Source organism: Cynocephalus volans, chromosome 13, assembly GCF_027409185.1.
Source record: "Cynocephalus volans isolate mCynVol1 chromosome 13, mCynVol1.pri, whole genome shotgun sequence".
In the NCBI taxonomy this organism is placed as follows: domain Eukaryota; kingdom Metazoa; phylum Chordata; class Mammalia; order Dermoptera; family Cynocephalidae; genus Cynocephalus; species Cynocephalus volans.
The window spans coordinates 4,080,996-4,105,709 of NC_084472.1; the positions used below are offsets into that span (position 1 = coordinate 4,080,996).

The window sequence follows — 24,714 nt, forward strand, 5'->3', positions numbered from 1 at the left end:
CTTTTAAAAAAGAAATTCAACTCTGCACCCCACAAATATGCATAATCATTACATTTCAATAAAAACAAATGTCAGGTGCATTCCAATCTACTGTTCATTTTTCTATCATATGCCTAGCTAGACATTATTTTGTTGTTGTTTACTTTTACACATTTCTAGTTGTTTTTAGAGACTTTGGTACCTTACTAGTCAGTTAATTGTAGGTGTCCTCTGGCTTTCTCTTATGTCCATAAAGGTAATTCTAGTGCTTGTCAGAGTCCAAAATACGACTCTTTTGCCACAGGCCTTATATCATTTCATCAAGCCCAGCTCTCTGAGTCTGGTATGATTTCAGTTTATGTTGTCATATCCTCTTCCACAGTTGTCATTAACACCATAGTTTCAAAATTCAACACTGCTCTGCTTTGATTAAACATCATCCCATTATTGGCTAAACACTCTGATAGAGTTTGGATGTATCATCCTCCCAGAACTCATGGAAATTTGATCCCCAATGTGGCAGTGTTGGAAACTGATTGAGCCATGGCAGTGGATCCCTCATGAATGGATTAATGCTCTCCCTGGGGGGGGGGGTAGTGAGTGAGTTCTTGCTCTATTAGTTCCAGTGAGAGCTCATTGCTTAAAAAGACCCTGGCACCTCCTCTCTCTCTTTCTTACTTCCTCTTGTCATGTGATCTACTTGTACCTGCCAGCTGCCTGCCACTTGCCGCCATGAGTAGAAGCAGCCTGAGGCCCATGCCAGATGCAGCTGTCCCAGAATCATAAGCCAAATAAACCTCTCTTCTTTATAAATTACCCAGTCTCAGGTATTTCTGTTATAGCAACACAAATGGACTAATACACACTCCTTTAGTTTGCTAGGGTCACTTTGCATGCTGCCTCTACTATACATTATTCCGTAGTATTAGCATCTTGAAATTAATAAATTTACTATCTATGTTCGTCATCCAAATCCATGATGCTAGAATCAAGATCAGTTCTTGTGGGACTCTATTCAGTAAGCGATACAGGGAAACCCACTGCAGATATCGCCTTTATTGGAAAGATGCTTGTAGCAAATGGGCAAATTATCTTGGTACAAATTTGAGAGAGGAAATTAGCTCAAACCTCACATGTTAAGAAGAATTTTTTTTTCCAGAAAAATAGATGTTCTCTTCAAGGGATTCATTGTGTATTACAACATAGTGGGACTGATTATCCATTGAATAGATGGAAAACCATTATGTCTAGAAAGACTAGTTTGGAAAAAAAAAATGTCTATAGTACCCTGAAACTAAATGGAGTATATTAAAATTTTCAGTTTCGTTTAATGTTTAGAGAAATAAGAACTCTGATTAGGGAGTCATATGGAGCTAAACTATAAAGCCATAATGTAGATTAAAACATTTGAACACATCTGGAAATTTGCAAAATGCACATGTAATCAAACTGCAATACAAGAAAGCATTTCCCAAATGATAAGATAAATACTAGAAGAAAGAGGGGAAATGGAAGCAAACATCTGTTTGCTTTCCTGGATTTTGCACAGTATTATGTGTTCAAAAATACTGTCATTGTGTGATTTTGAAAACTCCTTCTTTCAATCGGTTTTATTTTTCCTTAATCTGTACTCATTGATGTTGAAAATTCAGTCATACTTCATTTATGCAGTTCACTAAGTAAGGTGGTTGCCTATCAATTCCACTACAAGCACTCAGTTTGGTGGATGCAGATTCTTGAAATTGCACTAAACTGTCAGTTTAAATGATTGTTGTCTTTTTATTGATCAATACATCAGATCTGTCACATAAAATTATTTAAATCCTGAGATAGCAAGGAAGGACACAAATTCCATCATTCCAGCCAGTAAACTAGCACCTAGGACAGAACTGTAATGTCTGTTCATGAATTCAATTTTTTTTTCTTTAATAAGACAAGGAAAAGCTTAATTTTCTTTCACTAATTTAGAATCACCTCATTTCTCTCTTCTCCTCTCCACTCTTCATTACATGCAGACACAATCCAGCAGAGAAAACCCATGTTATTTGGCAGTAACAGAGCAAAAACCCATGTTATTTGGCAGTAACAGAGCAACTCTAAATAAAGGATGAATTTTTACACAATCTGTTGTGCTTTTCTTGCACTAACAAAAATGCACTGTGATTTTACTCTTGAGAGAGATATATGCACACACAGTCAACCATGTGCAGCATCCCTCATTCATGATGTTTTATACCTTCAAATGTTCTTCAGCCTGAGACACATTTTTGCACATTAAATGATGTTCTTTTCAAATGACTCTCATTTTTTTTCGGGTCCGCCGCTGGCCGACCCGAACAGCCCTAGCCTCATTGCTTTTGATGGGCAAGCTAACGGCCCAGGATTCCTCTTTCCCTCCTGTCCCCTTTTGGAAGGAGACAGGGGAAGAGAGCCATGAAGAGAGGTGAACATTACCGCCGGCCCCAAACCAGCCTGGTTAAAGGACACACAGACGCGGTAGGGGTTCTGTCGAGCAGTTCCGTTTATTATCACACAAGCACTTGCTTTTAAAGGCAAATGGGGAAGGGAGGTTTTTTACATAATCTTATCAGCCTAAAGGTCAAGAGAGCATGCATCCTGTCTCAATGCCTAGCTATTGCAACCTCGAGCGTGGAAGCGCATATTTGGCCAATAAGGGCTAAGGCAAGGTTCCCGCAGACACCCCCACCCTACTTCCTCCCGGCGCCGTCTTAGGCTGCCATGTTAATACGCCCTTGTGGGCCCATAATGGCACCGCTTGTAATGTCAATTAAGGTGGCGTTAGTTTTTAAAGCCCAACAATTTTTGTTGTTTAGGCATTGTTGTTCTAATTTGTTCATAAGTGTATGTCTTCTTAATTAAAACTCCATGCTTAACAATGTTGGTTAAATGTTCTAATATTCATTTCAGTGAAATTCTAAAAGATTACTATGTAAACTATTGATTCTTTGATTCATTCATTCAGGAGAAACTATTGAATGGGGAAAATGTCTATTACAGTTGTCTTTCCATGGGGAGGGGGAGATGGACAATAAGCACATCAACAATTAAAACATTACAACTGATTTCTGAACATGTAGATCTAACTTTAATTTACTCCTTCTGAGAAGAAAAAAAGAGAATATATTGCTGAATCAAAGAAATTGGTGATAGTGATAACAATACTGTTTAAAATATTGTTAAAGAGAGTACTAGAATGCCACAAATTGAGAAACTAGCTTAGCAATGACTTTCTGACAATTTATTGGAAAGATAATATTTTTAAATCCTAATTTTCATAGGCAGTAAAAGCTTGTGGCATTATTAGTCCCCCTTGTTTGGAAGAACCTTCTGGATCTTTTTCTTTTTGCCTCTGTTTTCCTTTTATTGCATTACCCTAAACCCCTTTCCCTGAGGCTGTGCCAGCCACTTTTGTGAGGATGATTATGTGTGTTGGTGCCTTTGTTAACAGAAAGCCAAAGTGTGAAATGCTTCTCTCAGCTCAGAAGGAATGACAGCAGTACACTTAGTGCACGGGTGATTATGGCTAAGTCTTGGCTGGGACTAGGGAAGACCCAAGTTTTTAATCACACTACTTCTCATTCCTGCTATCCCCAAAGGAACCCATGCACGTCTCTGAAAAGATAAATGTCTGAGATTGGAACTACAGGTTACATGAAAGCTCTTGAGTGTCATTTACAGTAGAGACCACACATTGTGCATGACTTCCTCCCTGGGCAGGGTTGTGTTGTGTATTCTCTTCATACGGACCAACTGCACAGAGGCCATTCATGGGGGTGGAGGCAGGTACACACAGAAGTTGATCTCCTTTTCTGTTGACAGTCAAGGAAGTTATATGCTATTTCTTTCCCCCAACTATCTGGGCCATCTGTAAATGCCGAGTGGACTAACCGAGAAATAGTTTCAATTATAAACCCAGAGCACCGAAACGTTGCAGATGGCTTGCATTAAGGAAGGTACTGCCTTGGTTATAAATCTCAAAGCTGCTACACCATTTGTTCCCAGTAACCGGCGGTTCTTGTTAATCACAACTACTGCTTCCAAGAAGCTTAAGAGATGAATTTCTAGAGATGTTCCAAGTTAAGGCCAATAGACTTTGTGAGAGAGGATCGTGGAAGTTTTGACAAAGACTAACTGATTTGGCTATAGATGCCTCACTTTCACTTTTTTAAAGTATTAAAATCAAATGTATACGCCATAAAAGATTGTGAGTTCTAAGAGGCCAGTGAAATCGTGTAAGGGGCAGATGGTGCCAGCCAACCCCGAGTGCCTCTTAGAGCCCTGGGCTTTCAGAGCTGAGGGGCAACTCACAGAGGACCTGACCACTTTCCTCATGTCATGACACTTCTTGATTCTACTTTTTTGGGAGGTAGGGGGCATAAGTATATAATGAGCTCTGTTTTATATCATTCTCTTCAGCAGAATGTTTCATCAGCCAGCACTTATAAATATACACCATGTAATTTTTATTATGAGAGCACTAAAGTATGCAAAAATGCTAATATGCTTTGTGTTTCATCAAAAACTATTTTGTTAAGCATATTATTTACTATGCTTATGACATGTACTTGTATTTGGTTTTCAGCTACTTAAATTCTTCATTCAATTCTTCCACCTGTTACAGCAGGACCATTAGGAAGTGGTGCTAGTTTTGTCCGTATCATTATGTCTCTTTTGAGTTGTTCCGGTTCTTTCACTTCTGCTCTCTTACCTGTAGAGTCCTGTCCTGTCCAGGGTCTGTGTGTTTTCTGCTTGGTGAGAAGTGGAGAGAACTCTCCACTTATTAGTGTCCACTTAGAATCCTTGCCCTTCACAACACTGGCAAGTGTTACAGGGAATTTTAGGGCTGACGTTTGGCTCTTTTTCATTCATTCTTCATTTGTCCGACAGAAATCTACTGAGCATGTACTATCTGCAAGTCATTGTGCTAGAATTATCATAAATGCTATGTTGAAAAGTCCAGGGTACCCTAACAGCACAGGACGGAAGGATGAATTCTCAACAGGGGAATCAGGAGTGTCTTGCTGAGAATATTATATTTAGGCTGAAACCTAAAGGGGAAGTAGGATGTGTCCACTCAGGGGCTGGAAGGTGGGCATAGGTTCATGGGATGAGAAGTGGTGCTCGTATACAGAAAAGCCTAAGATGAGAGAAGTTGAACAGTGTAATCAGTGGTCATCCTAGTAAATAAAATCAAAAACACACACGAGGTGTGACTAGCGCTAAGGAGCGTTAATTAGATTTATGTATTCAGTGTTGAGAGTGAGCATTTTCCTAGGCAGAAGATTATGTAAAATGTACGTAAATGTAGTAGGAAATGCAAAATGATGACAAAATGATTTTCATAATCTAGTTTCTGAATATCATTCAATACCACAAACTAATGAAGATGCAGTAATTGTTTATTAAAATGAACCTCATCTTCTTCTTGCCAGCAGAAGAAATTACCACTCAGAACTTTTATAGGTAAGAAGCTCAGAGTCCGAGACTTCCATCTCACTGGTCAGACATATAAGGAACAAGTAGTTTTAAATCTGTATTTTCATCCCTAAATAAAAGTTAAGTACCACGACCCATCCACAGAGTGCAGAAGCATAAAACCACACCCTGCCTTTACCTTGAGTCGGTTATTTTTTTTTTTTTAATGAGAAGGGAAAAATAAGAGAAGGGAAAAATAAGCCATTACTACAAATGCAGATCCCATCAAGAAGGTTGCTCCCCCTCGGCACACCTGTACTGACTCCTGCTTCTCACCTCTCAGGGCCAGGAACAATGCTACCGACCCCCACCCCACCTTCTGTTCCTTTACCTTCCATCCCCACCGTCGCCACCTTAGTCCATACCTTGACCTTCCCAGATCTGTAGTCATGCTGACACCGTGGCTGCAGGGGCTTCTCCTCACCTGCTCATAACCTCTTGGTGTCTCACTGTTGCCCTCAGCGTAAACCCAGACTTCCACTACCGGGCAGGGCCCCCAGCACCTTAGTCATCTCCTGGGCGGCCTCCCCTACAGGCCCTCCTCCAGGACTAAGACCATGCCTGGGCTTCCACACTGCATTGTTTGTGTGTTTTGCATTTGATGCTTCCTTAATAAAATCTTCTTTTTTTCTTCCCTCCTCTGTCCTGCCCCCACACATGCACCCCCCCCCACACACACACTCCCTGCCCTCTGAGTCATGGCCCAGATGTGCATGTCCTGGCAGGGCCTCCTCTGGCTCACTGCTCTCCATGCCCTGCATCTGGCCCAGCCTCCCTCAGCCAGGGTTTACCACGCTGGCTGGTGGCTGCTTGGTCTCGTAAGCTGCCAGCTCCTAAAGGGTGAGGACTGTCTTCTGTGATTTTACCTCTATATTTCCAATCCTGGTTCTGTGCCAGGCACAACCCTCAATGAATGTTTTTTGTTTGTGATTTTCTGTTTTTAAGTAAATGATTGAACTGTAGAAGTGTTTTACTGGGGCAGGAATATGACTGGATTTGCATATTAGCCCAATCACAGGGGCAGGGACATAAAGGAAGCAAACGGGCCACATGCTTCCTGATGGAGTGTGAGTGGGCCGTCCTGGGTGGATGGTGACCCGGCCTCCTGCCATACCCAGGGCTTTGGTTGGGAGGAAGCAGGTGGGTGCTCAGGAGCACTATGTCTGTGTTCTCTCCAAAGGTCTGGAGTTTCACTTATAATAAGAGATGTAGATAATTTTTACAACTTAATCTATTAGGAAGGTGGTATCACAAGTTGAAAGAACACTTGCTAAGAACTCAGAAAACTTGGGTTGTGTCTGGGCTGCGTCATTTGCTAATTGTGTGGCCTTGGATCACCCTGAAGACTCTCTGAGTCTGTTTCTTCATTTGCAAAATCAGTGTCAAATACATGCCTGCCTGTCTCACAGTGTTCTCGTGAGGATTGATATAGGTGGAAATTCTTTGCAAACTGAAGTGTTAAAAGAGAGTAAAACTGTAATATCATGATTTGCTTAACAAAACTTGCCGACTACATTGCTATTCAGTCTTTGTTCCTTGTATCCCCTGCTTTTAGTAATATGCTTAACATTTCTTTTTTTCTTTTTTGTCGATATACATTGTGATTGATTATTGTTTCCCCATCACCAAAACCTCCCTCCCTCCCTCCCTCCCCCCAAACAATGTCCTTTCTGTTTGCTTGTCGTATCAACTTCCAGTAATTGTGGTTGTTATATCTTCTCCCCCCCCCTCGGTTTTTTTTTTTTGTGTGTGTGTGTGTGTGTGTGTGTGTGTGTGTGTGTGTGTGTGTGACTTTATATATTAATTTTTAGCTCCCACCAATAAGTGAGAACATGTGGTATTTCTCTTTCTGTGCCTGACTCGTTTCACTTAATATAATTCTCTCAAGGTCCATCCATGTTGTTGCAAAAGGCAGTATTTCATTCATTTTTATAGCTGAGTAGTATTCCATTGTGTAGATGTACCACATTTTCCATATCCACTCATCCGATGATGGACATTTGGGCTGGTTCCAACTCTTGCCTATTGTAAAGAGTGCTGTGATGAACATTGGGAAACAGGTATACCTTCGACTTGATGATTTCCATTCCTCTGGGTATATTCCCAGCAGTGGGATAGCTGGGTCATATGGTAGATCTATCTGCAATTGTTTGAGGAACCTCCATACCATTTTCCATAGAGGCTGCACCATTTTGCAGTCCCACCAACAATGTATGAGAGTTCCTTTTTCTCCGCAACCTCACCAGCATTTATCGTTCAGAGTCTTTTGGATTTTAGCCATCCTAACTGGGGTTAGATGGTATCTCAGTGTGGTTTTGATTTGCATTTCCCGGATGCTGAGTGATGTTGAGCATTTTTTCATATGTCTGTTGGCCATTTGTATATCTTCCTTAGAGAAATGCCTGCTTAGCTCTTTTGCCCATTTTTTAATTGGGTTGCTTGTTTTTTTCTTGTAAAGTTGTTTGAGTTCCTTATCTATTCTGGATATTAATCCTTTGTCAGATGTATATTTTGCAAATATTTTCTCCCACTGTGTTGGTTGTCTTTTAACTCTGTTAATTGTTTCTTTTGCTGTGCAGAAGCTTTTTAGTTTGATATAATCCCATTTGTTTATTTTTCCTTTGGTTGCCCGTGCTTTTGGGGTCGTATTCATGAAGTCTGTGCCCAGTCCTATTTCCTGGAGTGTTTCTCCTATGTTTTCTTTAAGAAGTTTTATTGTTTCAGGGTGTATATTTAAATCCTTAATCCATTTTGAGTTGATTTTAGTATACGGTGAGAGGTATGGGTCTAGTTTCATTCTCCTGCATATGGATATCCAGTTATCCCAGCACCTTTTGCTGAAGAGGCAGTCCCTTCCCCAGTGAATAGGCTTGGTGCCTTTGTCAAAGATCAGCTGGCAGTAAGTGTGTGGGTTGATTTCTGGATTCTCTATTCTATTCCATTGATCAGTGTGTCTGTTTTTATGCCAGTACCATACTGTTTTGGTTATTATGGCTTTCTAGTATTGCTTAAAGTCAGGTAGTGTTATGCCTCCAGCTTTATTTTTTTTGCTCAGCATTGCTTTGGCTATGCGTGGTCTTTTATTATTCCATTTCAGCATCTGGATAGTTCTTTCCATTTCTGAGAAAAATGTCTTTGGAATTTTGATGGGGATTGCATTGAATTTGTATATCACTTTGGGTAGTATGGACATTTTCACTATATTGATTCTTCCAATCCAAGAGCATGGGATATCTTTCCATCTTCTTGTATCCTCTCTAATTTCTCTCAGCAGTGGTTTGTAGTTCTCATTATAGAGATTTTTCACTTCCTTGGTTAACTCAATTCCTAAGTATTTTATTTTTTTGGTGGCTATTGTACATGGGCAGGCTTTCTTGATTTCTCATTCTGCATGTTCACTATTGGAGAAAAGAAATGCTATTGATTTTTGTGTGTTGATTTTGTATCCTGCTACTGTGCTGAAATCATTTATCAATTCCAAGAGTTTTTTTGTAGAGGTTTTAGGCTGTTTGATATATAGGATCATGTCATCTGCAAACAGGGACAGTTTGACTTTATCTTTTCCAATCTCGATGCCCTTTATTTCCTTCTCTTCTCTGATTGCTCTGGCTAGTACTTCCAACACTATGTTGAATAGGAGTGGTGAGAGTGGGCATCCTTGTCCAGTTCCTGTTCTTAAAGGAAAAGCTTTCAGCTTTTCCCCGTTCAGGATGATATTGGCAGTGGGTTTGTCATATATGGCTTTAATTATGTTGAGATAACTTTCCCTCTATACCTAACTTGTAGAGGGTCTTTGTCATGAATGAGTGCTGAACTTTATCAAATGCTTTTTCAGCATCTATAGAGATGATCATATGGTCCTTGTGTTTGACTTTATTAATATGGTGTACCACATTTATTGATTTGCGTATGTTGAACCAACCTTGAATCCCTGGGATGAATCCCACTTGATCGTGGTGAATAATTTTACGTATGTGTTGTTGTATTCTGTTTGCTACTATTTTAGTGAGGATTTTTGCATCTATATTGAACCAGCTCTCCGGCAGGTTCAAGCGGACTTGGGAACTCTCCTACCACACTATTCCTAACCAGAAATTGGTTAGGCGTTTTTCTGAACTGGTGGCCGCAGAGATTGTATCTGCCTCCCAGTAACAGGAAGTTTACCGGGGGCCGGAGTCCAGGGTGTGGTGGAGTGACAGTCGACCCCGCCCGTACTTCCTTGCCCTCCCAACACTGGCTGGGGACGCCCCACGCCACCAGCCCCTCTAGAGAACCGTGGAGGGAGTGGGAGGGGAGGCCAGCCCACAGGCCCCGGGAAGCCCCACGCTGGTTCGATCAAGTGGGAAGGCTCAGTGAGGAGCCCAGCCGGGCGAGGAGGACAGGCTTGGCTGAGCCCCGCCAGGGCTGCCACAGCTGAGAAAATGGAGGCAGCCCCGGGGCGGTGAGTGGCCCAATGATGCAGGCGGAAGCCGGGTGGGCGTCAGCCCCCCCAGCACAGGGCCAGGTCGGGGGTAACTCACAGGGCTGTGCCAGGTTGTGCACTCACTCTCTGCCTCTGGTTTGTTGCCTTCCCCGTTCTTGGTTCCCGCCGTCTCGGGCTGCTCGCTCAGTCCCGCAGCGCGGCTCGGGCGCTCCCAGGAATCTTCTATGATGCCATCCTAAAACCTCGAATCCTGAATAGGGCAGCTGGTCACCTTCAGCGCAGCCCTGGTCTCCGGGATCCTGTCTGCATCCACAGCAGCCCTGGCGCTGTGTTCCCTGTTTAGAGACGCGCTTTTGCAGCTAAGAAACAGTTCTTTTCCTGCTCCACACTTCAAAGCTGTTGCCTGTAAATGAGGCAGCCTCTCCTGCCGAGGGCAAAGTGGTGGTCAGCCCCCACGACCGGCCACCAGCAGCAGTCCTCCCTTAAGAGATGGCAAGAGGAAGGTCCACAAGTTTCCCAGCTGCCTAAGGCCCAGTCTGCAGGATCACTTCTTAACCAAGCTTCCTGATAGGATGTCCTTAAACACAGTTCTCATTTTTGGTACTGTGCTTTTCTCACTGAAAGTGGCTATGAAGAAATGTCCCACGATAGGCCGTCTATAAACTGGATGCCGGTAGCCTGGCTCAGTCCAAGTCCAAAGGCCTCAAAACCAAGGAAGCTGATGGTGTCCTTGGTGTAAGTTCTGGAAACCAATAGCTGAAGTCTAAAGCTCTGATGTCCATGGACAGGAGAGAAGAGTATATCCCAGCTCCAGTGGATCAAGAGAGAGCTTCACCACTTTCCTTTGTCTTTTGTTCTCTCCTATGCTTAACATTTCTAATCATTACTGCCCTTTAACTTTTATACCAGTATACTGTGATTATCCCTTACATAGGATCCATGTTCTAATAGTAACCCATGTTTGACAATCATTTCATGGACGTTGTAAGAAATGTATGTTTGATAGTAATATTGTGCACTCGTTCTGTAAAGTCATCAGAATTTTAAAGGGACTCTTGTTCCTTCAGAACACTCCAGCAATTGTAGAAGGTGTCGTTGTTTGGAGTAGTTACAGATGACAACTCTTTCTGGGGAGGGAAGGTGCCAATATGTTAAGAACCATGAAAAAGGGACCCACAGCATGGAATTTGATGATGCTGGGTTTAAATCTTAGCTCTCATTTGCCTTATAACCTTGGGCACATCGTGTAACTTTTCTGAGTCTCACTTGCCTAGTGACTTAATATCTACCTTGAAAGGCATCTGGGAGAGTCAACGATGTGTAAGCAAAGCACGCAGGACAGCATCTAGCACTCCTGTCTCCTGTTCAGCGCAGGAGAGCTTTTCTTATGGTTGATGCTATTCTGCCCTCTAATGATAGAAATAACTAGTAGATACCATGGTACCCCCTTTTTTTCTGCCCATGTCTTGGGAAATTTTCTGTGTCCTAGTGTCATATTCCTGAACCTCAGTTATATTCTTCTGAGCAGCTTGTGCTAGAGAAATAATAATTGCAGTAATAAAAAATGAATAATAATTGTGACTTGGATTGAGGAGCTATGATGTGCCAGGCCCACACTTGGTCCTTTATGACATGATTTCTAACCATGCAGAGCATCCTTCCTCATTATATGCCAGTACTACACTTGGCATATAGTGGAATGGGGGGTTCAGGGAGGCTAACAGACTTGCCTGTTCTATACCCAAAACTGTGAGCTTTCCGTGTAGCACTGAGTCCTGTGTCAGATCCACAAGACTGTGTCAACCATGGGGAACCCACCTCCTCCTTGGAGTTGGCCTGGTTCTCTTGTTCTCTGGTTCTCTAGTTCCCTCAGTCAGGAGGCTCTTTGAAACCAAGATAGTTACACCTTCCTTTGCAGACATGGGCTATTCTGCAAATTAATATCCTTTTTTTATTGTCTTCTTTAGTATTATGAAAATATATTACACCTTTGTTTCTAGATTATCATCATTGGAATCTTTGGAGTTTATCCCTGTTGCTTGATTCTTAGAAGCCGCAGTGTTGTTTTCTTCATTATTTCTTCATTATTATTTTTAAGATAAAACTTTTTTTCCCTTTGGTCAAGCCAAGCTCCATCATAACCTGCTAAATGTTTAGCCATCTAATTTTGAGAACTTGAAGAAATTAGGTTAAACCAAATTAGAGTATTTGATTGTTTCGATCAAATTAGCGATTAATTTGGTCCTTTTTTGTTGATATGTATGTTCTTTTTCCTTTTACCATTTTCATAGTCTCCAGAGAATCAAGAAAGAAAATACCAGTTCTTTTGTGATGCTTATAAGCAGATTTTAATGGTTCCCTTCTATTAACTTCAGAAATGTGAACTGCAGGAGCATCTTAAACCTTCTGGGCTAAATGCTCTTCATCACAGTTCTCGAACCTTTTGAGAAGGTTCTATCTGCTGTTAAAATTGTTTAAGGAAAAGAACTCTGACTTCCAACCTAATAATTTTCCTTTTTTCACTGTGGTACACATAATCACAAAGATCAAAATGTCATTCAAGTGTGAAACTTCAATTTTTAAGTTCCTGTATTAGCTTGTTTTTATTACTTGCTATTGCCAAATCGCTACAGTGTGTGTTAACAAAAGATGCTAAATCCCGTCCTACCATCACCTCCACCACCCCTCCCCCGTCTGCTTTTAGGGGAGTTTTATTGTATTAAAAAATAATACTCTGGTTCTTTTACTGCCTGGAAACAAAGATCATTTTTATTAATATTACTTCAAGAATGACAACGTCAGTCATCTCTTTGAAAATTCATTTTGGAAACCAAGTTTGTTCTACAAGAACCCTTGAAAAGAAGCTTTAAAAATGGCAGGGGAAGATAATAATAATAGAATAGATGTATTTGAGCATTTATACAATGAAACTTAATTTAACTTTCCCTCAAACTCCATTTCAAACTTGCTTTTGTGCATAAGGGTCTGCTGCATTGCTTTCCCTCCCCTAATTTTCAGATTTTCTTTTCTCCAGCATGATCTCCTCTGAAGGGGTCTGTGTATTACATCAGAGCTCCCGTTTACTAGCATGCCTCCAGGCCAGCAGGTGCACCAGCAGCCCAGACCCCACACGGGGGGCAGCGGCCCAGGCCCTCTGTGGGGAAGGCAGGACCCAGCGGCTGCCTGTAGGCGGGAAGGCCAGGGATGGCTCTCAGTGCCCATGTCCACCACCACCCCCCAAAATGACAAAGCACCTATATAATATCCTGATGTAACCTTAATGATTAAAATGGCTATCAAATGAAATACTACAGTTGAGCAGCTGTGGCCCTTGTAATCCGAGACGTGACTGTAGAGCTAGAAAGAATAGTTCCAGATTTGCTGGCAGTGATTTGGAGAGAGATGGGGGACAGAGTCCAGAACGTGCATGTCTGCAGCTTCTTTCCTACCCACCCCACCTCTCCTCTGTTCCTGGCCTCAGCAGCATGGGTGGCTGTGGGGGGTCAAGACAGGAACCCTGGTTTTCACGCCATATGGTGTGGTTCTGCTAGGAGCTGGGCCATACAGGGGTCAAGTGAGCAAACCCCTGCCACTGTCAGGGTTACCCTTGGTCTGGCTTGGGGGCCCTTGGGACCTGCGTATGAGGGCTTGGACAGGTGCCTGAGTGTGGCCTACCTTCCCTCCTCTGTACTCCGGATGAAGGGTCCTCACAGTGACTGCAGGGGATGAAGGCTGTGTTGAAAATCTGAAGACTGTGGCCTGTTAGTTGCTGTTGCATTATTTTTAATGTGCGAGAGCATTGGTGACTGTCACCAGTGCAGCAGCAGTCAGTCTTCGGGAGTTACTAGAAGACCAGAGTGTTTGGGCACTAGGTCAGGGCCAGATGCCCTCAACATAGTAGTAGATGCTACAAGAGATTTTGACTGACACTCCTCTGGGTACTGTTACTTTGTTCTCTACACAGATCCTTGTCAGCATAGTTCTTTGCAAGTGTGACCTGTTCTAACGCTTTTCGGCTGGGCTTCTCGAGGACAGGGACAGTCTGGGCGCAATTCCTCTTTGTATTCTTCCCCTGTGTGTGGCACACGGCCTAATACATGATGAATATTGTGGAAAGAAAGGATGGAGGAAACATGAATGAAATAATTTTCTTCCCATTTGTTGATGTCATGACTTGCCTGATCTTGTACTGGGAGCTATAAAATGTTAGAGCTTGAAAGGACCTTAGTGGTCAGTTGCTGATTCAAGGCAAAGCTGGAACCTGTCACCTTGGATGGTGACTTGCATTTCAGTGTCTCTCCATGCCACCCCCGGTGCCCCTACCTTCCTGTGACGTTCACGCCTGTATTCCAGCTCACCCCGCCCACAGCACCAAAACTTTCTGGGATCGAGAGATTCTAAATTGGATATAATATAATCATGCAAGAATTAAGATGTTTGATGTGGCTTTGATAGTTGTCTTTGTTTCTATTTTTATTCAAATCACTGAAGTTATTTAAGAGAACATACTTTTATAATAGCAACTGACCTGGAATTATAATTTTTATAGTCATGTGTTTGTTATGAAATAGTGATGATTAAATTATGATAGGCTTGGGTGAGATAGAAAATGCAAAGGAAATTGCCTTCACTTGTTAAAAGGGGGAGAAATCACTCGTAAGAATGTTCCATCTCGGGCTCATTTACTCAGAATGCAGTGCCTGTTGTGAAGATTATTGACAGGTGGACTTTTACAGCACTTCTCAGCCTGAGTCCAGTGTTCTAGTTCCTCTTATCACCCCAAACCTCTACAACTAAAGAATTTTTTTCATCCTGCCCTTTGTTCACAATATGAGACTGTAATTGAGTTCATATTTCTCACCCAACCTTTCAGCTGTAATTTTATTATATCAGATTTTATCACTAACACGCAGAGCAGCAGGGTGTTGAGCCACACACTCGGGTGTGCACACAGACACACACGCACAGACATGCAGAGCAATAGTAACTTGCTGATGCCAGGCAAGCTCCTTGCACTAAGTGATGGCTGAGAGAACATAAAACATGCTTTTGGTGCCCAGAAATATTCCACAGCCAGTCTTGTCTATATCAGAGCAGGACAGAGAGAAATTAAAGTGGCTAACACAGGACTGTTTATGCTGTGCCGTGTGTTACCCAATGCCCATTGGCTGTGTAAAACTAGTTACCAGTTATCACTTATAATTTAACAGGACTAGGTTAGGTCAGCTACCCTCAGCACCAGTGTTACTTGCAGGAGTCTAAGGAATCCCAGCCAGGATGACAAACACAATGAATTCCAACTTTTCTTTCCCCCCTAATTTTAAACTGGTGACATACTTTTAAAATTTTAATTCAGTATTTTTCCAGGTTGTTTGGAGTGTTAGGGTGTCATCCAGATTTAGGAAAAGGGTATGTCTGAACAAAGAACAGGAAGAAAATACATTCTGTGTGCTGGTATGGCAGTAAACCTTATACATTTATGGATGATTAATATTTCTATTTTCTCTTATCCCCCCAAAAATGAGTCCTCAGGAAGATACCAGCACTAATCTCTAGTCTTTCCTGTATGTATAGAATAGATGATTTGTATCAAAACCTGCAAATCAAGCCAAATGTCACTATTAGGTACCAGGAAATGAACAATATCCTAAGACCTTAAAATGATCAGAAGTGCCTATTTTAAAGGACGAGCAAAAGCAACAATGGAAGGATCGCTACTTCTCTTCTCTCTTCCTCGATCCACCCCCACCCCCATATTGGACAACCCTCTAATATTTTATGCTGATAAGAGATAGAATAAATAGATAAGAAAAATGGACTTAAAACTAAGGGTTTAATCCTGGAATAAATTAGGACAAAAGTTTTTAAGTCAGTTTCAAATCTGTGGAAGGCTTCCTCCCAAAGACCTCAAAGTTAGGAAAAAACTAAAAACATTTTATCGCATTTGAGCTTTCAAGTTTAAAAAAAGTTCATGAAAGATGTTCAGATGTTCTTTTCTAAGTTATACGTCATGTGCTGTTCTGTATAAATGCAGATTTCTTATTCTGCTTCTAAAAGCCTCAGGTTTTGTTGTAGAAAAGCCGAGCATGAATTAAACTTTAAATTAAATTTCATTCCATAGGAAAGTTCTGATATAATGATGTCACAGTTTTGGCAGATTCATCTTCACTATGGATTGTGCTTTAATATTACAAATGCCATAGGAAGATTTTATGTTACTTTAAATTCCAGAATAGTGGTAGGGCAGGGCTAGGAATGGTGCAACTTTAATAAACAAAGGGAGTGTGAGTAATACGTTAAAGGGATAATAGAATTTTAATTCAGCTCACTAAGCTAGAAACTTCTGATGGGTTTTTTATCCTTGAAAATTTGCTTTTTAAAATCTTTTTAGAAAAACCATTCAGACAGTGAGGTTTTCAAAGCTACTTTTGAGATTACGACTGTGGATTAAAAGATTTTATGAAAGTCATTATTGAAATGATTTTATTTGTACACATGAAAACTCATCAGGCCTAAAGTTCTGTCAAGGTACCATTGACCTGGGTGCTAATAATGGGTTAATTTCATCAGGGAGACAGCAATGCATGGCAGTCAGGCAGCAGATAGGATTTAGCTGTTTTTCATTAGCACTTGGACTTTGATAAAGGGGAATAGAAAAGAGCTGCTTGACCTTTCAGTGCTTAAATTATTAAAGAGCAAATAGATTTGAGGTCTGGATGCTTGCAAATCTACTTTGTCTTGTGGAGCAAGGATGAAAAGACATTTTGGGTTTGAAATTGCTCTAGTCAACTCAATTCTTCCTTTAATATATCTGCTGATGAGTAGATGGTAGACATTTAAAAAATAATATGTCTGGAGCGGAGTGTATAATGTAACTAAAACCAGCTGGCTAGAGTGGAGGCCTGTTAAATGGTCATTAAATTCTCAAGTTTTCTTCTAATCCTCATACAGTTGCTTCTTGGAAAAAAAAAATTATTTTTTTCACACATATTCCCTTAGATGGTATTTAAATTACAAAACAAAGTTTTGTTTCATTGGGGACTGTCAAACGTCATATTGCTCAAGTTACAGTAGGACAGTGCCTGGCACACAGCAAACTCTCCGAAATATTTGTTGAGTTAATAAATGAGTGAACAAACGCAGCACACACACTAGTGAGGCTGGGGAACAGCGGAGCGGGGAGCGAGAGAGGAAGGGGGTGGAGAAGACAGACGTGGCTTTTGATCCCCTCAGGGTTCACTGCTTAATTGTGGGTGATCCAGGATAAACTTAAAATTGAATGGTTCTATCACAAAACCTTCATCTTGGTAATTTCCTCCTCTGTTAGCTCTTGGGTATCTGGGAAATGAATACACAATAAATTTAACATCGAATCTTAGTAAAGCAAGCATATCTGTAAATACCAGTGTGGGTAATGTGCACTGTACCCCCAAATAACACAGAAATGACTTCTGGTTTATATTGTGTTTTCAAAAATGTGTCCTTCATGGCCCGCTTCATTCTAAGTGTCATGAGACACAAAAATGACTACATCATAGCTCTCCTCCTCCAGGAGCTTACGAGACTTGAAAATAATAATAAAAGGAGACAAGTGACTATAAGTCTTCACAGAAAACATGTTTCTGTGAGTTTAGAGCAGAAGTAGAGTACATCAAACTGAGGGAACAGAGTGTAAGGCCCTGATAGAGCGGTCATTGGGGGTCTCAGTCTTTCATGAGATAGGGCTTTGCTGAGAGTGACCACCAGGTCAGAGTGTTGGGGAGAGCTGCATCCGAGGGCGAACGAGAGTCCAGGCCAGGGTGAAGGGACAGAGGTGAAGATGCCTGTGGCAGAAGAATCCAGGATGTGCGACCTGAAAGCCTGGAAGCAGCAGTGTTGATTTTTTTATCTAGCTGAGTTAGAATCAGGAGGGAGCTCCTTGCAGGTTGAGAGAGGTGAGAAGATCAGCGTGCTGAGAGGACACCAGCCAGGTGCTGGAGGCACTGCGGAGCCCAGGAGAGTGTCCTCCCCAGAAGTCACTAATGATTTGTATACAGATGGCAGAAGCAATTGAGGTCAAAGGTAACATTACCATCTATAGCTCCCTTGATGTGATAAAAGAGAAGGAGTCTTTCCATAATACTCAAAATAAGTTGACTGTGGAAGGTAGACAGAGACTGGCTTGTGGGTTGGCTGTGCCTGCAGGAGAAAGCAAAGGTTCCTCTCACAGCAGATGCTCACTTCAGTGCCTTGACTAGGACTCGTTAGCAGAGCATGAACACTAGCACCGCTCGATGATTAAGAGAACCAGCTCCAGCCTCCCAAAAGAGTCTGGGCTCTTCTGTCGCTTTGGTAGAATGCCCTGAGTAGAATGTCACTTCACCTCTGAACTTCAGTGTTCATGTTAGTCAAATGGGAAAAGTTAAAGCTACATGTGGTAGGCACTGGCCTAGCACTGCCTGTAGGGAACGATTCCTGCAACTTTGTTTTCTTCATGTGCATCTTCAATTTTCTGCTTTGTCTTGTATATGGTTTTCCCAGAAGTTGTTTTTAAATTAAAATTTTGAAAAATCATGTCATATAGCAAATGAAGTGGAAAAAGTGTTTGAAGGAAGCTGATGTTAAAAATTATTTTATTAAATGGAGAATCCCTTTGCATAGCAAGTAATTATTCTAATGGTTTTCCCATTTTGTGAAAGTCACTCTTGTATGTTGAATGAAAATTTTAGATATATAAAATAAACATTAGCGATCCACCTCATTCTCTCATTTCCATGATTTTGTGGGCCAGCAAAGACTTGGCTGGACAGCTTCTGCTTGGGGTTTCTTGAGGCTGTGGTCATCTGAAGGCTCAGCTCATGACCTACCAAGGTAGCCCTGCTACCAGTGGTGCTGCCTGTGGCCTGGGAGCCCTTTGGGACTGTCAATCAGAGCGCCTACCTGTGGCCTCTCCAGTGCAGCAGGTACAGGGTCATTAGGCCACCTGGTGGTTGGCTTCTCCAAGAGTGAGCTTCCCAAGGGAAAGGTAGAAGATGCAGATACACTGTGTGCCTTCTGCTGCATTCTGGTGGTGGCATGTGAATCATCAAGGATGGCCAACCCACCTCATGATGGAAGAAGTGTCAAAGATTTGCAGATATATTTTTAATTTACTACATCTGACTGTTTGTAGATGTAAGAAGTCAGAGAGGAGGAGGAGAGAGGTGAAAGTCCACTTTACTTCTTTATGTGTTCCTGTGTCCTTGCTCTAGGAAGATTCTTTCTAAATATCAGATCCATCATGCAAGAAGAATTCTACCAAATTTGGTGAGGCATCTTACATGACTAGACCCAATAGAAAGTCTCTGATGTTAGGAAGTAACAGTTGTATTTTTCTTTTTTTTTTTTAAAGTTTACATCACTGCTCAAAATTCACTTTATCATTAAACTGTAAACCAGCTGGATTATGTCTACTGAGTAATCACTCTGATGTTCTAAAGCAATTGATTATTATTTAGACAGAATGATAGCACACATTTCATTATGGAAATGGCAGCACACATTTTATTACTGTAGTAGAATGTGCTAAATGGCTGTACTCGCAGAGATAGGTGGTTTTACTGAGTGCAGATTTAGAGTTCACACAGACAAGAGGAACCACTCCAGGTATTCTTCACGGAAGTGGGGTGATAGGTACTCCTCTTCTGTGGTTTTCCCTTGGCACTAATGGATACCTTTACCGAGCAACTCTTGGATTATAGCAACTTTTGGATTCCAGGGAATCACAGTGCTTTTCTGATATTTTAAGAAAAAATACATCTCCCTGCCAGAAGAACTTTCCTCTACTCTGGATTCAGTTTTTGAAAGCTGCTGTCAAGTTTTCGTTTTTCTCAGTATTAGAAAATTTTTTTTCCAACAAAACATTCATAATCCCAGCAAATATGTTAATTTTTTGAAAGTCCATCAGTTCAAGGTTTCTCCCATACTCATAAGATGACTTCAGAATTCAATGGCATTGGATAGGGGTGGGCAGGTGCCAGGGATCTGCTCCTCAGTGGAGACAGCATCCTTGCAGGTGTCTTCTACAGTGCTCATTTCCACCTCAGCCTTATATCTGATTCAGCTGGCCTCGTTCATGACTTACTCCTACGAATCCCTTGTAACTCCAGGGCCTTTGCTTTTGACATTCCAGTCCCTTGTCTCTGCTTTTCTTTTATCTTCTCCTCTTTTCACTGAATATGGTGAAAAGCAAAGGAATATAAGAAAATATGGGGAGATAAACCTAGTTAATGTGAATCACTGCACATTAGGTTTTGTGACTTGTTGTGCATTCATACATATGTTATTGAAGAAAATAAGACATTGTCTTATAAACTTAGTTAATATAATTTCATTTTTCAAGTAAACTGACTTAGTTGTCAGCAAAATTATCTTCAGTTACATGTGAGAAAAACATTGTTTTAATGTCCTGCTCATAGAAACAGCAGAGATTATCATATGCATTTTTAAATTATGGTGAATTTTGCTTATCTCAATAAATTATGTTATTTTGGGTGAGAGAGTTCTGAGGAGGAAGTTAAGCACCTTCTCTGTCTCTCATTGAGCAAGTGTTGAAAGAGGTCTTTTATATACCAAGCTCTGATTATTGACTATTTTCAATGTGTTCTTTTTTTTTACTTATTTTTAATTGACATGTATTCATTATGCATATTTATGGGGTACAGAATTATATTTTAATACACACATGCAATGTGTGACAATCAAATCAGGGTAATTATCATATTCATCATTGCAAAAATTTATCATTTCTTGTAATGAGAACATTTGAGCTCCTCTCTTCCAGTCATTTGAAAATATACAATAAATGATTGTTAGTAGATGCCTAGCACTACTGTATACCACTAGAACTTCTTTTTCCTATCTGTAATTTTGTGTCTGTTAACCACCCTTTCCCTGTCCCCTCTCACCCTCCCCTTCCCAGCTTCTAGTAACCACAGTTTTGCTCTCTATTTCTATAAGCTCAACATTTTTTTAGCTCCCACATATGAGTGAGAACATTTGGCATTTCTCTTTCTGTGCCTGAATTATTTCACTTAACATAATGCCTTCCAGGCTCATCCGTGTTGCCACAAGATGTCAGGATTTCATTCTTTTTATGACTACGTAGTATTCCATCGCGATGTGTACCACATTGTCTTTATTCCTCCGTCTCTCGATGGAGTCTTTCTTTTGGTTGTCCTATGGGTCTGTGATGTTGAGGGCACAGTGGATCAGGTCAGTTACAAAATATCATTGATGATGTTCTTTTTTTCTTTCTAGTGTCTATCAAATAGTTGTTGAGGATGAACGTCCTCGAAGAGCTAAGAAGACAACAGAAATCTTAAAGTGCTACCCAGTGCCGATTCACTTCCAGAATGCTTCATTACTGAATTCGCAATACTACTTTGCTGCAGAATTCCCAGCAGACAGCCTGCAGGCTGCTCAGCCCTTCACTGTTGGTGATAATAAGACATACAATGGATACTGGAACACTCCCCTTCTCCCCCATAAGAGCTACAGAATTTATTTCCAAGCTGCTAGTAGAGCCAATGGGGTAAGTTTGATAGATGACTATTTACCTAGGCTATTTTGGGTTATTAATGTGAACACGGATTAGTAAGATAGTGGTAAAAACTGAAGTCATGCTTTTGGTGTGTTTTGACTTATAAAAAATATTTTTCTCTTTTTGAAATTATTTTCATCTAGAAAAATTTATGGGAAAACATGAATGTATTCATCTTTTTTTTCCCAATTTTTTCTTGTTCCCAAAAGATAGCTAATTATTCTGGTTAGCTTACTGCTTTACAGGAAAATATTGTAGTTACAACACATACATCCAGCTCATTTAAAGTTTTGTGAAATTCACAACATCTGTCTTTTCAGCATATTCTGTCCTATTTCTTTAGTTCCACAAGAGTTTATGCTTCCTATAGCTATGACTAAATTAGGTATCTTTTTGTTTTCTAAGAGAAAGCAGCTTTCGAAAGTTGAGATGGAAACGGAATAAAAACTTAAAAACTATCATTGAGTCATTTCTGAATTTTTTTCCATTTTCTATTCAAATCAACTCAGAACTGTGATAAGATTTTAAAGTCTTCTTAGACAGATGGAAACACTTTCCAGATACCACAGTGGTTTTCCTCCTTCACAGCATAGGTCTCGGTATCATCATGGACTTGACTTTTGCCAGTGAAAAGGTGGAAATCCAAGATGCAGAGTTTTCCAGTGCTGTTTGCACAGGGAGCAAGTGTGGGCCTAGAGAAGGTGGTCAGGGGCCACCAGGCAGAGACATTTTGTGTCTACCATCTTGCTCATCATCTGATCTAGAAATGCCTGATACCATCAACACTGGAGCCAGAAAATATATGTAAGCATGGCTCAAAAAGTAATCATTGTGTGATTTAAGCCACACTTGGAACAATGAGGTCTTTCCTTATCATTGTATTTATTTATTTATTTATTTATTTTTTGTCTTTTTTGTGACCGGTAAGGGGATCGCCCCGCACTGCGCTGAGCCTATATAGGATCCGAACCCACGGCGGGAGCGTCGCTGCGCTCCCAGCGCTGCGCGCTCCCAGCGCTGCACTGTCCCGAGTGCGCCACTGGGTCGGCCCTTATCATTGTATTTAAATAGAACTACAGGTACTTCTGTTTTAAATAAAACATGAATAATGATTTTTCCCTTCTTTATTTGACACAGGAAACCAAAATAGACTGTGTTCGAGTGGCCACAAAAGGTAGGTTGAAACTGTGGGATGCTTTCCTAGTTCATGTCCCTTAAATTTTATTTTAGATTGTGTTTCAAAACTTCTTGATATGTAACCTCATTGAAATAAGTGGGTCTGTGTATATTATACCTATGTGCATGTTTGTATGTAAGTAGGTAGGTAGGTATGTATTAGGATCGTATGGCAGTTAACATTGACCGTGTTTTATGTAGATACTTTTTAAAATAAGAAGACATACTGCTATGTTCCAAGCAGTTTCCAATGGTTATCTTCTTAGAAATTCTTTTAAAATAAGATTAATTTTTATATGATCTCAGTACACATTTTTTAAACCATAGTACCATACCTGGTAGTACTGTATCTAGTGAATCTTCCTGTGCAAAGGAGTAAAATATTACCTGCTATTTTTAAGCAGTGATCTAGTTACAGTAGCACTATAACGTGGAGTCTACATGGGCTTTGTCACTGATATTTGTCTCTCTGGACCCAGTAACTAGGTGATGTTATTGTGTAACTTCAGTTTCCCAGGCCTGGTTAAAATTCTGAGAAAATGTGATCAAGGATGAGCTGTAAAAGTGGGTAGGGTGAATCACCATAAGCTCCCACACAGCACTCCTCAAGAAGAAAGTACAGATATGTGTTTGTGTATGTGAGCTGTGATAGCTTATCAGCCTTACAGTGGGGGCTTACCATCACATGTGGAAGTGTACAAGAAAATGCTTGGAGAATTTTAAAATGCTGTATTAAAATGAGGCATTATAAATTAACACTTGTAGTTAAGTACACTCTTTCAGACCATTAAAGTAACCATGAGCACAATGAAACAGTTCTTTGTGATTTAATTTAGAAATGATGGTAAGAAGGCATCTTTGGCTCTGTGGCATGAGATTTAATTTACTTGATGAGTTCTGTTGGATAAAAATACCTTTTTGTTGTTTAACTTTCAGGTGACATAGTTTAAATATAACAAAGAGATACATCTGCATTTCCAAACTTGTTACTGAATTCTTTTTTTCATGAAAATACATGTCTTTTTTACTCAGCGTTAGCTCCACGAGTATTTCTTGGTTGCATGTTACGGGCCAGGCATTTGTTTGTGAGGTGCTCACCTCGTGTCTGCCTTGTCCTCATGGGCTTGTAGTTCTATTTCCAAGAATCTACTTATACTAATTTTAAAACACTCCATTCTTTATTTCATATTATAGCTGACTAAGTGCCTGTATTTATAGAAAGACATTGATGGTAAATGACATGATGGCTGTCGATGTGTTTCATACACCACCATATGCTATCAGCTGCTCACTGTCATGGCATTATGAAGCCCTTGCACCAGGGACACATTCATGCACTCGGGTCTTCAGGTCTTCACGCTCAATAACAGCAATTCCAGAATATTGCTTTATTACATCCCACTTACTCTTAAGGTCTGAAAAAGTTAATCCAGTCCCAGGGTGCCTAATTTATAATGCCTTATGTTTAACATCACAGCTGAAAGTTTTAAAATCCCTCTCAGACATGTGTTCTCATTTATTTCTTCACCATTAGTGTTAAAAAGGAGATAAGTACTGCTACTCTTATGTTTAAAATAAAGAAATGTGTGTTTTTGGAGATGAATTGACTTGCCAAGGTCACTCAGCTAATAATCTGTAGGTCAAGGCTTCATCACAAACATTTGGATTCCTACCCCCAGTGTTTCTTTCTCTGTATCTCATGGCTTTCCACCCAGCACCAACTCTAGCCCGTTACAGCACTCTGTAGTGTAGCATCTGATCTCCCCTTTATTAGAATTGAGTCACTTCCCAATTTACTCTGAAAACAATGAATTATCTGTCATTGTGCTCATTTACATAGTTAAATAATTATATAAATAACACTAGTAAATATGGAAACCTGACAAGTTTGCTGTTTTCACAATAGATTGAATTAGATGGTGATTTGGATCATTTTCTCCCATCAGCTAGATTTCATCAATATTGTAATTTGTTTTTCAGTTCACCAAAGGATGATTAGGCAATCAGATGACCTGATTGACTAAATATTCTCCACTCATATTTTCTGAGTCATTTGCAAACATTTACACAGCGACAAATT

At 40.6% G+C, this 24,714-nt stretch overlaps 1 protein-coding gene across 4 annotated transcripts in view; it reads left to right on the top strand.

Annotated features, from left to right (window-relative positions):
- The window catches only part of PTPRM (protein tyrosine phosphatase receptor type M), a 784,215-nt gene that overhangs the window by 482,197 nt on the left and 277,304 nt on the right, over positions 1-24,714 (top strand). For all 4 annotated transcript variants that reach the window (XM_063077465.1, XM_063077466.1, XM_063077467.1 and 1 more), the window contains exons 12-13: positions 21,176-21,449; positions 22,596-22,632. In XM_063077465.1, the coding sequence (XP_062933535.1) occupies positions 21,176-21,449; positions 22,596-22,632 (311 nt within the window). The remainder of the gene's footprint in view (positions 1-21,175; positions 21,450-22,595; positions 22,633-24,714) is intronic.